This window comes from Macaca nemestrina, chromosome 4, assembly GCF_043159975.1.
Source record: "Macaca nemestrina isolate mMacNem1 chromosome 4, mMacNem.hap1, whole genome shotgun sequence".
Taxonomy (NCBI): domain Eukaryota; kingdom Metazoa; phylum Chordata; class Mammalia; order Primates; family Cercopithecidae; genus Macaca; species Macaca nemestrina.
The window spans coordinates 35,934,117-35,946,957 of record NC_092128.1 but is presented as its reverse complement, the minus strand read 5'-3'; the positions used below and the strand labels follow the sequence as shown (position 1 = coordinate 35,946,957).

The window sequence follows — 12,841 nt, the reverse complement described above, 5'->3', positions numbered from 1 at the left end:
ATACAAAAAACTAGCCGGGTATGGTGGCGGGTGCCTGTAGTCCCAGCTACCTGGGAGGCTGAGGCAGGAGAATGGCGTGAACCCGGGAGGCGGAGCTTGCAGTGAGCTGAGATCCGGCCATTGCACTCCAGCCTGGGCGGCAGAGCGAGACTCCGTCTCAAAAAAAAAAAAAAAAAAATGAAGAGTAAAAATGGGAATAAATGAGATACTCACCAATGGAGATAATATTGGGAGAAGGAGTGTAATGGTAGCTGGATTGCTGGCTACCTCAGTTAAAGATGTGACCATTAAAGAAGATATCAGAATTATTAGCCATACTGGTAATGAACCCAGAGGAGATAATTTATTTCCTATCCAATTAGATAATCCGGACTCCTAAAAAACAAATTTGCAATATTTGTTATTCATGAATAATTCTTTGTAATCAGACACAATAAAATCCATAAAAAGCATTATTTGCTTTGAAAACTCACTTTCTAAAATATAATTTTAATCTCTCATTTTTCTGTGGTTTGATAGGTCTGGGTGGCTTTGGTAGGAAGGAGCTATTGCTCAGTCTTATTTTAACACTATGAACGTGGTTTAGGTTTGAAATGTAGTCCCACTTTTTTCAATTACATTTTAATTTTATCTAATTTATATATGTGGATATTTTAATAGATCATATAGAGGGCTTTAAGAGAAGAGCAGGCCTTCTGATTTACCTCTCTCTATTCCTAAGTTATATTCTGCAGAGGCGACAACCTTCAACCCTTATTAGCCATTTATAACTAGCTATATTTAGGTATTCATAGTTACCTTTTAAAATAATATTTTAATTATGATTTTTTGCTTACTTTTAAAATTTAGACATTATTTGCTGACTTTCTAATATGTGATAATTCAGCTCTCTTACACCATCCACCAAACACATATTTTTTGTTTCTTCATTCCTCCACACTCACATATTAACATTTTTGGTTAAATCAATATTTAATGTTTACCACTATGATTAAATAAATATTGTTCATAGCTATACCACTTAGCATACTATCAGTACATTTACTCTACTCTTCCTTCCCCACAAGAAATAACTATCTCATCATTCTGTTTGCTTAGTTTTCCAAGTACCTATCACTAATTCATCTGAAATTAAAACTAAAAAACTCCCCACAAATAGATAAACATATCAGGTAATTGGTGTCATTTCATGTTCCCTCATAGCAATATCTATTCTGGAATATTTCCTCCTCCTGCTCCATTTGGCTTAGTTTAATCTTTAAATCTATTCTTAAATCCCTTTAAATCTATTCTTTAAAACACTTTAAATCTATTCAACTGTTGTTGTTCTGGGACCCCTCTTTATTATCATATTATGACTTTCCTTCTCCTCCCCACTTTGTGGGAATCATTTTTTAATCTACTCTTTTGCATTGGGGAAGCATTTCCTTTTATAACTTCCTGAGAATTGGTATAAGAGTCTTTGCATGCTGAAAACCTTTTGCTTTTCTTTTCCCACTGTTCTTATTGTTTTGCATTTGTAGAATTCTAGGTTCAAAATAATTATAACTCCACACTTTTAAGCCATTACTCCATTTCCTGTGGTTTCCAGTTGGATTCTTTAGAAGCCTGATCATATTCTACTCTTCGATTCATTATACATAGTGCAGAAAAACTGGCTATACTCAGATTAGCAAGTATGTTGGTCTGTGTTTCTCCCTACATAGAAGGGAAAATCCTCCTTTTGTGAAATTTCAATGAGCTATTGCATGTATGAATCTTTATGACAACTAGAAGTGGCATAAGAAATACTCTAATTACGAGCAGTATATTCTCAGATCAAAAGCTGGCACAGAAATTCCCAGATGTGAGTACCAGATATCATGCGTGGTTTTGGCTTGTATTTTTGTTTATCTGCTTGTTTTTGCCTATGATTTTTAGGTAGAAAAAGATTATCCACCATTTTAGTCACATTGACAAAAATTAATCCTAGAATAGGTATACTTTAAGAATAGGTTTTATCTATGTCTAATGAGATGTGGAAATGATTATACTACATATTGTTTCCCCTACCTGTAGGCCACTGAAATCGTATCTTCATCCCCACGGTTCCAAAATTCTACATAAAGTGCTTTGGTGTTGGGTACTTAGTAGCTCTCTCAGTCCAGAATCTCAAAGTCTCTAGCTCTAAGAAATTTCTTTTGTTATTTTGTGGAAATGTTCTTCCTTTCTATTTTTTTCTCTTTTTTATGAAATGCCTATTAGTTGACTGTTGAACATTTTGGATTGATGTTCTAATGTTCTTATCTCTTTGTGAGCCAGTGTCTCATTGACTCAATTTTGCTACAAAGTAAATCTCAATTTTCTATCAGGGAGGATAGAGAACAACAGCAGGACTGGGGAAAGTATCTGGGAGGCCCATAGATTTTTATACACTTTTTAAGCCATCCTCCAAATTCAGCTCTGGCTTTTACTCTAGCTTTCAGAGTTATTTGTTGCCTCCAATTCCTGAGGTCTGCCAGGATGCTACAGATAACCAGCATGTTTCTTGTTGGCTCTTTGTTTTGCCAGGCTGTATGTTTCATATTTCACTATTTTTCTATTTGTACAAAGTCAGTTCCTCTCAAATGTCCTCTTTCCATGTTCTAAATATGATCAACATTTCTTGCCTTTTCTTATCCCTGTCATATAGTCTTTATGGATTGACATGTTTTTGTTGTTATTGCAATGTTAGCGGATATCTGAAATAAAAAATAAATCTTTCATGTTTAACCTAGGAGAGAAAATTTTAGGAATGTATGGAAATTGAAGAGGAGATATTCACTGATAAGAATTTGAAATTGTCTATCTGCTCATGAGAAAGAAATCATGTTAAAACAAAAACCAAGGGGCATTTAAGAGAAAAGTAATTTCAATGAGGTGAATTCCACAGTAGTTGCTGTTTCACTGTTCTGTTCCCAACTAGAAAGGTTATCTGGTTCTGGACACTTGCCAGACTAATTACAATTTGGAATGAAAGTTTTGAAAAATAATTGCCTCCAAATTTTTTACAGTCCAGTTTTTAGGGGGATATTTGTCCACAGCCATACCCTTGAAGCTCATGGCTTCAATCTGGCCACTTAGAGGTAGAGTTATACCGGGTATCCTGTAGACATTTGGCTCTGTATACGGAGATTTTTATAGCAAACTAGACCTCCCTCTCTGGGTTCTCAAATTCTTCTACTGAGAGAACCTTGTGCATCAGACTGAGTCCACACCTTTTCATTTCCTCAGATTTGTATGCTAGGGTCTGGCTGATGCTTTCAAAATCACTTTGAGTGTCTAGGATCCAATCCAGACACATAATTCTGTGCTGAAAAATTGTCAATAAAATTAGAAGCACAGGAGTATTTTCCAGTAAGTTACTCCTCTTCTTCAGGAAGAAGAGGAGAGACAGTGATTTGTCTTGAGAAGCATAGAAATTTAACCTCCTGGGAGTCAAAGGGCTGAACATGGAACCTCTCTCACTATTCTGTTCAATTTGATGACTGAGGAAGGAAATGGAAGAGCCATAAGCTTTGAATATTTCAAATAAGTCTATGGAAACCAGAATGAGTCATTTTTAATTAATCTAGGAGTAATCAATTTTCATGGAATTTTGGGAGAAGATAATTTTCTTCCAACAACTCTACAAAGACCAGGGCAATTACAAGGGATGAGGGCCTTCTCAAACTGTTGCTTTGTATCAACTGGATAGATAGGTCAAATAAAGTCAACCAACATCTCATGGTGTTTTTATTTCTTCCTAAGATTAGATGTAATATAATGTTAGAAAGGGTTATGTGAATTTTTCTCCAGACTTTATTCAATAAACATTTACTAAGTATCTTTAATGCTAATATTATTTCTTATTCTCTTTTTTATTTAACAGCAAATAGCATCATGATATACTGAAGTCCAAGAGCTACTCAAATTCATCATGAAATAAGGTAAAGGCATAAGCAAACAAAAAGTATATTTCATTATGAGTCACTTTACATATTTTCATATACATTTTTCCTTACTAGTCTTCTAATACTATTTCATAAATTTAAAATTTTAATCTTTTTTTATTATTTCTTTTGACATTCTTGAGCACCATAAAAACTATGTTTTTTGCTTGCAGCCTGTAACATTTCTTGAACTCTGAACTCACCTCATTTGTGTGGTATATTCACGGCATAGCTAGCAAAATTTGCAACATTAAAATGACAGAGTGAAATTGAATATGCCCAAAGATTGAATGTCTCTGTGCTCTTCTTTTGAACAGTCTAGTTAATTGTTAAATATCTTACACACAGAGTATTACCTCACAGCCATCTGCCAGGGCAAACCCTCCACCAACAAGAATGGCTACATCCCAGGGCATGAATGACTGGAATTCTTTCCAAGTAATCAGTGGAGAGTAATCAAAAGCAACTGCAAAACAAAAATCCTACAGTTACACATTGCTTAAAATATTACAATATGACATTTACTTCAGCATCCTAAGTAGCCATCTTACAGGAAGTTTGTAATATTCCTATATTGTTTTTAAAGAGGGGAATTAATCTGGAGTTTGAGTAATTTCCACCCGGACTAGATGGAACATTCTACTATAAAAAAGAAAAAAACTCTATAACTTAGAAAAATCCTTCTCGTAATATTATAGAATATATTTCAATAAATTATAACATTGTCACTTATAATTGTACTCATTCATTCACTCACTCATTCATTTATTCATTCCACTAACATCTTTGCCAACTGTGAATAGCACAGTGTATTAGACTATAGTATTCTTTGCTATGCAAAATGTCCATAATATTCCATTGGTTCTAAGAGCATCTTGTAGCATTTTAATTATATCCATTAATATTTGAACATTTTATTAGATTTTTAGTCATAAGGAGGATCATGATAGATTCACCAAGATTTCAGTTTAAAAATGATTCAGGATTCAGATTAAATAAAGTATTATTTGTGAGGTCCTTAAGGTGCTTACAAAAGGATTATCATAAAGATTTCTCTTTTGGCTTCTGACCTCTCCATTGCTTTGTTGATAAATAAGTTCATTTGAGGACATATTCTGCCCATTTAACATGTGTATAACAGGCAGCCTTCTACATGTTAAGATTTTAAGTTTACTAATCAGCTTCTTTCCTATCACCTTCCCCCAATTCCAAACCTAACCCATCCTCACTGATGACTGAAATTATGTCACCAGGTTTCTTACTTTAAGGTCATATATCTTGTTAAAATGTAAACATCTCTGAAATGTACCTCTTATTTAAAATTTAACATATTATGTATTATTTGTCATTTTTAAGTCTTGTATGAATGAGTTTAGCAGGGAGAAGAGGTTTTGAAGAATGAGAGGAGAGAGAAAGGTGGGTAGCAGCAAGTCTCTTTCTAAGGGAGGGAATTCAGATGTGGAAAGCAGGGAAGCTAAAGCCAAACATGGATTCCTCAGACTTGCCACCACCGGACCTCAGGGCTTTAACTGCAATGGTCAGAGTCCTTGGGGTCTCATAGGAATCAATGCTCCATATTGCATCACCTCCTTAACACACATTGAGATATTCTAATCTCAAGTGAAAAACAAAATACATTTGTTTCTTTGCTGTGCTGGTCACATATGTCCTGGAAATCTGACACATTAGTCATTTATGGATTCTGACAAGAATCAGGTGGGCCAACACAACTACATAAATCCCAGTTCCATCCCCATAAGAACAAACAAAACCACAAGTCTACTAGTTTATTTCCAGACAATTACAAATTAGTTGTCCCACCTTGACAAGATAGGAATCTGACTACTCAAAACATGCTGCGTTGTAAAGCAAAGACATGGATGAATCCTGTGTTTAAAAAGTGAGTGTGTGTTGAGAGGATGGTATGCTCAGGCAGATGTGCACACTTCTTTGTTCATGTGTTGTAAATACAATGAATGCTGTTGCGGAATACCTTTTCTTTATTTTTATTACTATCATTATTTTTAGAGACCGAGTCTCCCTCTGTTGCCCAGAGCAGTGGCACAACCATAGCTCACTACAGCCTCCAACTCCTGGGCTCAAGTGATCCTCCTGCGTTGGCCTCCAGAGTAGCTAGGACTACAGGTGTGTGCCACCACACCTGGCTAATTTTTTAAATTTTTTGAAAGAGCTGGGGTCTCACCATGCTGCCGAGGCTTGTTTCAAACTACTGGCCTCAAGTGATCCTCCTGCCTCAGTCTCCCAAAGTGCTGTGATTGCAGGTGTGAGCCACCACACAAGGCCCTTTTATTTCAGCTGTGATCCTAGGATATGGCTGTATGAGGTTGATTTAGCTTTTGTTCCAGAACTACTTTGAGAATGTAAATAATCTTTCTCTTGAAATTCATCACCTTTTTAGAACCTGTGCATTCATTACCAAGGTATGAAGCAGTGTCTTCCAATTTCTTTTTCCTATGTTTGCCAATAGTAAGATTAATTTTGAAATGGGTTTACCATGGGTCAAATAGTATCGCTTGTAGCAGAGCCCTAGCCATGATACAAAAGGAAATCTACTTCTCACTTTTGCAAAGTAAGATGATCTGTCTTGCAGATGGAAGACGTGCTGGCTTGAAGATAGCATTGCAGTTTGCAAATAGGGCATGCTAGGCCAGGGGTTGTGCCAGCATAGACTTTCTTTCTGCTCTAGGTGCCAAGCGAAACCAATGGAATTTTATAATTTTTGCTCTTCTGTTAAATATATGCAGAATTATAAATGATACTCAACCAATTTCTCCTGTAGGTGTAGTTTTTGTCAATCTCTTAGCTGGAATGAGAAAGAATAGCAGCCCTATAAGTAAAGCAACAGTTGAATCTGTAGCAAAACCAGGGTACCTGTAAAAGGGACAAATACGTATATTAAAAATAGCATCAAGAATTTAAATGAGCTAAAACACCAATTTTGCTAATAACATATCAGTAGTAGGTTATTATCAGTATTAGGTGGTGTAGGTTATTTATTCTCGATAATCTGCCCTAAAATATATGGATTCCCAATTAAATGACATAACACTAAAAACAATAATCTCAGACCGTAGTCCTATTGTTCCCATATGTCTCTTCTTATTTTCAATACCACGTATACATATACTGACATACTAGACCAAAGTGGCAAATTTCCCTTTTAGATAAGCTTACAATTTGTTAAACAATTTCTTCTTTGAATTATTTAATTTAATTATATTGATCAAGATTTGAAGTTGAAACATTGCTAGAGCAGAGAAAGCCCCATGTAATTGATTTATAGCATCCTTCTATTAAATTGTGGCAAGGCATGATGTTTCTGTGATCCCCTAAAACTCTTCTATAAATTGTGAAAAGGAATTGATCTGTGTTCTGAGATATCACACCTGCTTCTGTGGTTATAGGCTCTAACTATATCATACAAACGAAAACAACCTACTTAATGCTTTGTACAACATGAAATTCAATCAAGAATATTAATTGTTGGAGTGGTTTAGCCAATGCTCACAAACGATCAGCGTATAAATTAAGACTGATTCAGGAACAGACGGGGTCTTAGAATCACCAGACCGTTGTAACAAATAAGACAGGTTCCCAGAAGTCTCAACAGTAAAGAACCTGGAGACCAGGTGTAACTGAAACAGGTATTAATAATTATAATTTAGTTTTAAAAGTCAGCAATATTAACTAGTGCATTTCTGTAGCCTGAGAAGAAATATGTACCATGCTAAAGATTCTTTTACTATCTTGTAACTCAGTAATGTGTACACACTACAGAAGCTTCTCTACTTCTATAATTTACTTGAAAAATCCAAAAAGCCAAACAAATGCTGTATCTTTCTCAATCTAGCAATTTTTAAAGCAGTCTACTTTCTTTAAGTATAGACACATTTTCTTTCATTATTAGTTAAAAATCTACCTTACCATAATTTATCCTACAAACTGGACCGATACTTATAATTTTATTATACCTTGTTTCTTTTATTTCAGTATAATTTTTGGTTGAATGTTTGGCAAATTGGGCCAGGCATCATGTAACCAGATTTTGTTTTATATAAAAAGACACATTGAAATCAGTCCAGGTACAAACAGATGGAATGAAAACATTAGGTGGTAGCTGTAAATATTGATATATCATGTTAGCTTTAGAAATTCTTAATGCCTGAAACTCTACATAACAAATATATCCTACAAAATATATATATTAAATTAAATCAAGGCATAAATACTGAAATAATTTATTTTCAAAGTACTTTAAAAATTATTCTTATCATATTATAACTTATATTTAGTTTGTCAGGAAAGCAGTTAGTTTGTCTCAGCATTAGAAACTATTAAGCTTATGCAAATTTTATTTGTTTTGGGTTTGTCAATTAGATTTATATTTTAAAGTCCCATCCTCTCTCAAACCTTTGTTCCTTTCCTATTGTTTTCTCTCAGAATTGTAGGTGGCATGAGTGCCTGCTCATAGCCAATACACTGCTTTCATTCTACAAACAAAACATCTCCTGTTTCTTCCTATAAGAAACAGAAATTAGAAGCTGATTATATTGAATTTCCTATTGGGATTTCTGCCTGGGCTTTATTAACTATCATCTGATTTCATTTAATTCTTACACACTGGTGTTTAGATAAAGACTCTCCCTGTCTAGGATGACAGAAGTTGGATTTTAAAAGGGGAAGGCATTATTTTTTATATTGATCTAGATCCTACCATAAAACCACAAAGTACTAATTAAATATTACATAATAATTTGATTTAAATAATTGGATATCTAAACCTCTCAAAAAGAGAAGTTTTATTTCTAAGGGAATCAAACAGTTTATAAAAATGAAGCCGATCCTTTAAAACATACCACCATATTGCATTGCTTGACTTGTGTGGTCATTAGGAATTTGGATTCAGACTTCGCACCCTTTAGAAACATTGGCAATGCCTATAAAACCAGAAGGTTCTGATTCAAGGAGGGAAGAATTTCTTTATTCTATGTGGGCAAAATACATATGACCTAAACAATTTTGGTTTATACCCCAAAATACAAAAAAAAAATTATTTTTTGCTGGGGAATGTGAGATAGGAAGTTCGAGTAAGACATGTGCTGAATTTGGAAATTAGAGTAGTTCAGTGAAAGATTGGGAACACAAATCTCACAACCAAATTATTTATTTTGACATGTAGGATGGTCCTTAATTTAGAAAATTATGCTGTACTCTTCCCCCTCACTTTACACGACTCAGCAATTGACTACTGGTGTATAAGACACTGAGATATAAAATTAACTCTGACCTAGCTTCTAGCATCAGCTTTTAAAATCAGTCTTATTATTTCTTCAGAAATTCCTTATCTATGAAATGGAGGCTGGGCTGAACTTATAGTGAACCAGTGCAAAAATGTAAATAAATGAAGAAAAAGACAAGATATTAAACCAAACAAATAGTCCTCATAGAATTAAAAAACAAAGTGGGTAAAAGTCACATAATATAAATTTATATCAGATTATTAAGAGGCATTGAGTGGTACTTATTTCACATAATAACATTAGTATAGCACTTCCTATAGGGAGAAGGCCAGCACTATTCTAAATGCTATAATTATCTCCGTCTTACAGATGAAGACACCGAGAATTAAGTGACTTGTCTAAAGTAAGTGGATGAATCAGGAATGGAACCCAAGCAGTGTGGCTCTGAAATCTATGCTCCCTACTACCACAGAACATAGCCTTTCTGCATATTAGATTTCTAATTTTGTAGGGATGGGAATAATTTTGTCTAATGGACTTTGCCTTTTAGTAACAGAGTAAGTAGTATGGTTATGCTTCCTGTGCTCTTATCCTAGATCTCATTCCTTATAATTTTTTTCCTGAAAATATTAGAATTTAAAATATCTTTTCAAGGGAAAGAAAGAAAAATACCTCATCCAATCTTTCAGAATTACAGGAACCACATAGGAGAGAAGCAGAGTGTAAAACAGGAAGGGCTGACAAACATAGCATGCAAAACTTACTCTGAAAAAAGTGCAGACCAACCAGGAACAAATCCAGGATCTCTACTAAACCATAGCAGAGCCATTAGAATGAAGAGGACCAAGGTCACAATTTCTTGATACCTGTGGAAAAATTCCAACGGCATCATTTCTTATTTTCTAAGTCAGGACATTTGTAGAAATTCCTTGGGCTATTGTCAGGAGTGAGCTCAGTAGAACACTAAACACTGTAAGAACTAGATGTGTCAATAATTTGAGAGCATCAGTGCAGTTTGAAAAAGCCCTTACTCCTCTTTGGGGTCTCTCAGCTTCTTTTCATTTTACCTGGCAAATTTTAGTTAGCAGGGTATGTGTTTTATCATGTTGAGTTATAGTCTGTAATCTCTATAGCTTAGCAAATTTGGGGCCCTAATCAAGTGTTATGAATATCTTGCAAGCAATTATGTGCTTGTTTGCTTTTCAACAGCTACTTGCAGTATAAACAGCATTTCTCTCTTCTCTCTTTCTCTCTCTCTGTGTGTGTGTGTGTGTGTGTGTGTGTGTGTGTGTGTGTGTGTGTGTGTGTGTGTGTCTTACCTTATTGGCCCAAGCTTTTGGTATTCTTGCTTAATCACCTCAGCACAAGCTTTTTGTTGGACTGTTTTGGTTTTGCCACATTTGAACATCTCCTTAAAACTGCAAAGAATAATTAAGCCCGTAAACAAGAAATTCTTTTACTACCACCTCGCTGTAAGGAAGATATTTTTGCAAAACGTCATCATCTTCATGCAATATGAATTTCCCTTCATGCGATATGAATCTACCTGTTAATAACAGATATCTGTGCTTTTCACCTCTACCTCCCTCTCCTTTTTTGAATGTCTTCTGTCTTTTCTGTTTTTGCCTGGTTTGCTCACTTTTTCATGTTCTATTTTCATTGCATATTTTCTGTGACGTCCTTTACCAATCTCTTCCTTTTTCCAAGTTATTTTGTACCATTGAAATTTTGCCATGTGCTACTTATCTCTAACTAACATTTTATTATGTACTGGATCTTATATATTTAAAATGTATTTATTGTGTATCTTGGTTGTTAATTGTTCCATGCATATAAGTTTTAGCCCACTAGTTAAATTATTTGAGGGCAGGGAGAGTGACGTGATCATAGATGTTTTCTTTGGTCTGCTATCTCCGAACACTGCTACCTCTGAATATACAAAGTAAATACTTGACCCATCAATCCAATAGTACCTTTGGCAAATGTAGGAGACAGTTGGGGTCAGATCCATGAATTTTCACAAAGTATGCTAAACTTGAGTTTTACACTAGTGTGGGGACTGATCATGGTCAGAGACTAAGCCTAGTCTTAGAAGTAAAATAAACTCACCTTAAATACCATTTGACCCAGCATTCCAATTACTTGGTATTTAACCAAAGGAATATAAGTCATTCTGTTATAATAATACATGCATGCATATGTTCACTGCAGCACTATTCACAATAGCAAAGACATGGAATCAACCCAAATGCCTATCAGTGATAGACTGGATAAAGAAAATTGGTACATATACACTATGGAATACTATGCAGCCACAACAAGGAATGAGATCATGTCCTTTGCAGGGACATGCATGGAGCTGGAAGTCATTATCCTCAGTAAACTTACACAGTAACAGAAAACCAAACACCGCATGTTCTCACTCATACGTGGGAGCTGAACAATGAGAACACATGGACCCAGGGAGAAGAATAACACACACTGGGGCCTGTCAGGGGTGTGGAGGGAGGGAGAGCATCAAGATAAATAGGTAATGGATGCGGGGCTTAATATGTAGGTGATGGGTTGATAGGTGCAACAAACCATCATGGCACATGTTTGTCTGTATAACAAACCTGCACATCCTGCACATGTATCACGGAACTTAAGATAAAATTTAAAAAAGAAGTAAAACTCTATTACATTTTTTCTTTAAGTTTCTCTAGTCATATGTCCTAAAAGCACCCACAACATAATCTTCCTGTTTATTTCCAATAGTAACTGCCACTTTTTATCGTTTTCAGCTGCTTGTTTTAGTGATCTCTTTCCTTACTAATTTTCTGTCCTGAAGACCAGTGTCTTCAAAACGAACAGTTTTTGTGAAATACTGTTCTAGATGTAGATTTTTTAAAAAATTCTTCCAGAGGAAGAACGAAATGAGAAAATGGCTAGATTCTTATGGATTATCTCTTGGAATGTTTGTGAGTAGCTCAGTTAGTTTACATTTTGTGTGAGTATAGACAGAAAGGACATTTTCTTCTGTAAAATAGCTGGGGCAAGCCTATACATTCATAATCACCCTCGTGCATACACCTCAATGCCTGAATGTGAGTGAATGGACAGTGCAACATTTATGATCAATTAGGAAATAATTGCTTTTTTGCAATCTCAGTTAAATTACTGACTAGTGTCAGTCTCAAACTTTTACCCCTTGTCATGAGTCATAACATAAATACTACTATTGTAAGAAACTAATCTATGGGCCACCTAGGGAGCAATCTGTAGAAGAGAAAATCATAGTTAAAGAAAGAGATGAGTCTCCTTAGAAACAATTTTCCACCTAGTACCTTGCATATGTAGTTTATCATTTTGGTTGCAGACAATAAATAGTTAAGTCGAAAGCCAAATTGGCTTTGCTACAAATGAAGGTTAATGCCTTCACAAAGGAACTGACAAAGCCTATGACAATGCCTCAAACTCTCCATTTACATAAGTTCAATGGCACTGACAGATGAGCTCCTCTTCTCAGGTATGTTGGGGTCATTTATAATGGGTGAGTTAACTGTGTTAATAGCCAACACACAAATCAGAATGTATGCTAGTCTGCCAGGGGAGTGGCTGATAATTTCCATCTGTCAATCTAAAATCTCT

The 12,841-nt window shown here is 35.1% G+C and overlaps 1 protein-coding gene and 1 long non-coding RNA gene across 5 annotated transcripts in view; one reads left to right on the top strand and one right to left on the bottom strand.

Moving 5' to 3' along the window:
• The window catches only part of LOC105475110 (uncharacterized), a 316,642-nt gene that overhangs the window by 224,148 nt on the left and 79,653 nt on the right, over nucleotides 1-12,841 (top strand). For both annotated transcript variants that reach the window (XR_011622007.1, XR_011622006.1), the window contains one exon: nucleotides 3,890-3,947. This is a non-coding gene — a long non-coding RNA (uncharacterized lncRNA). The remainder of the gene's footprint in view (nucleotides 1-3,889; nucleotides 3,948-12,841) is intronic.
• LOC105475119 (solute carrier family 13 member 1) overlaps nucleotides 1-12,841 on the bottom strand; it is a 119,330-nt gene that overhangs the window by 32,074 nt on the left and 74,415 nt on the right. For all 3 annotated transcript variants that reach the window (XR_011622005.1, XM_011730132.3, XM_011730128.2), the window contains exons 9-13: nucleotides 10,531-10,629; nucleotides 9,976-10,077; nucleotides 6,736-6,842; nucleotides 4,307-4,416; nucleotides 214-375 (exon numbers count right to left, since the gene is read on the bottom strand). Coding sequence is in view for 2 of the 3 variants with exons in the window: in XM_011730132.3 (XP_011728434.2) it covers nucleotides 214-375; nucleotides 4,307-4,416; nucleotides 6,736-6,842; nucleotides 9,976-10,077; nucleotides 10,531-10,629 (580 nt within the window). In the remaining variant the exon portion in view is untranslated. The remainder of the gene's footprint in view (nucleotides 1-213; nucleotides 376-4,306; nucleotides 4,417-6,735; nucleotides 6,843-9,975; nucleotides 10,078-10,530; nucleotides 10,630-12,841) is intronic.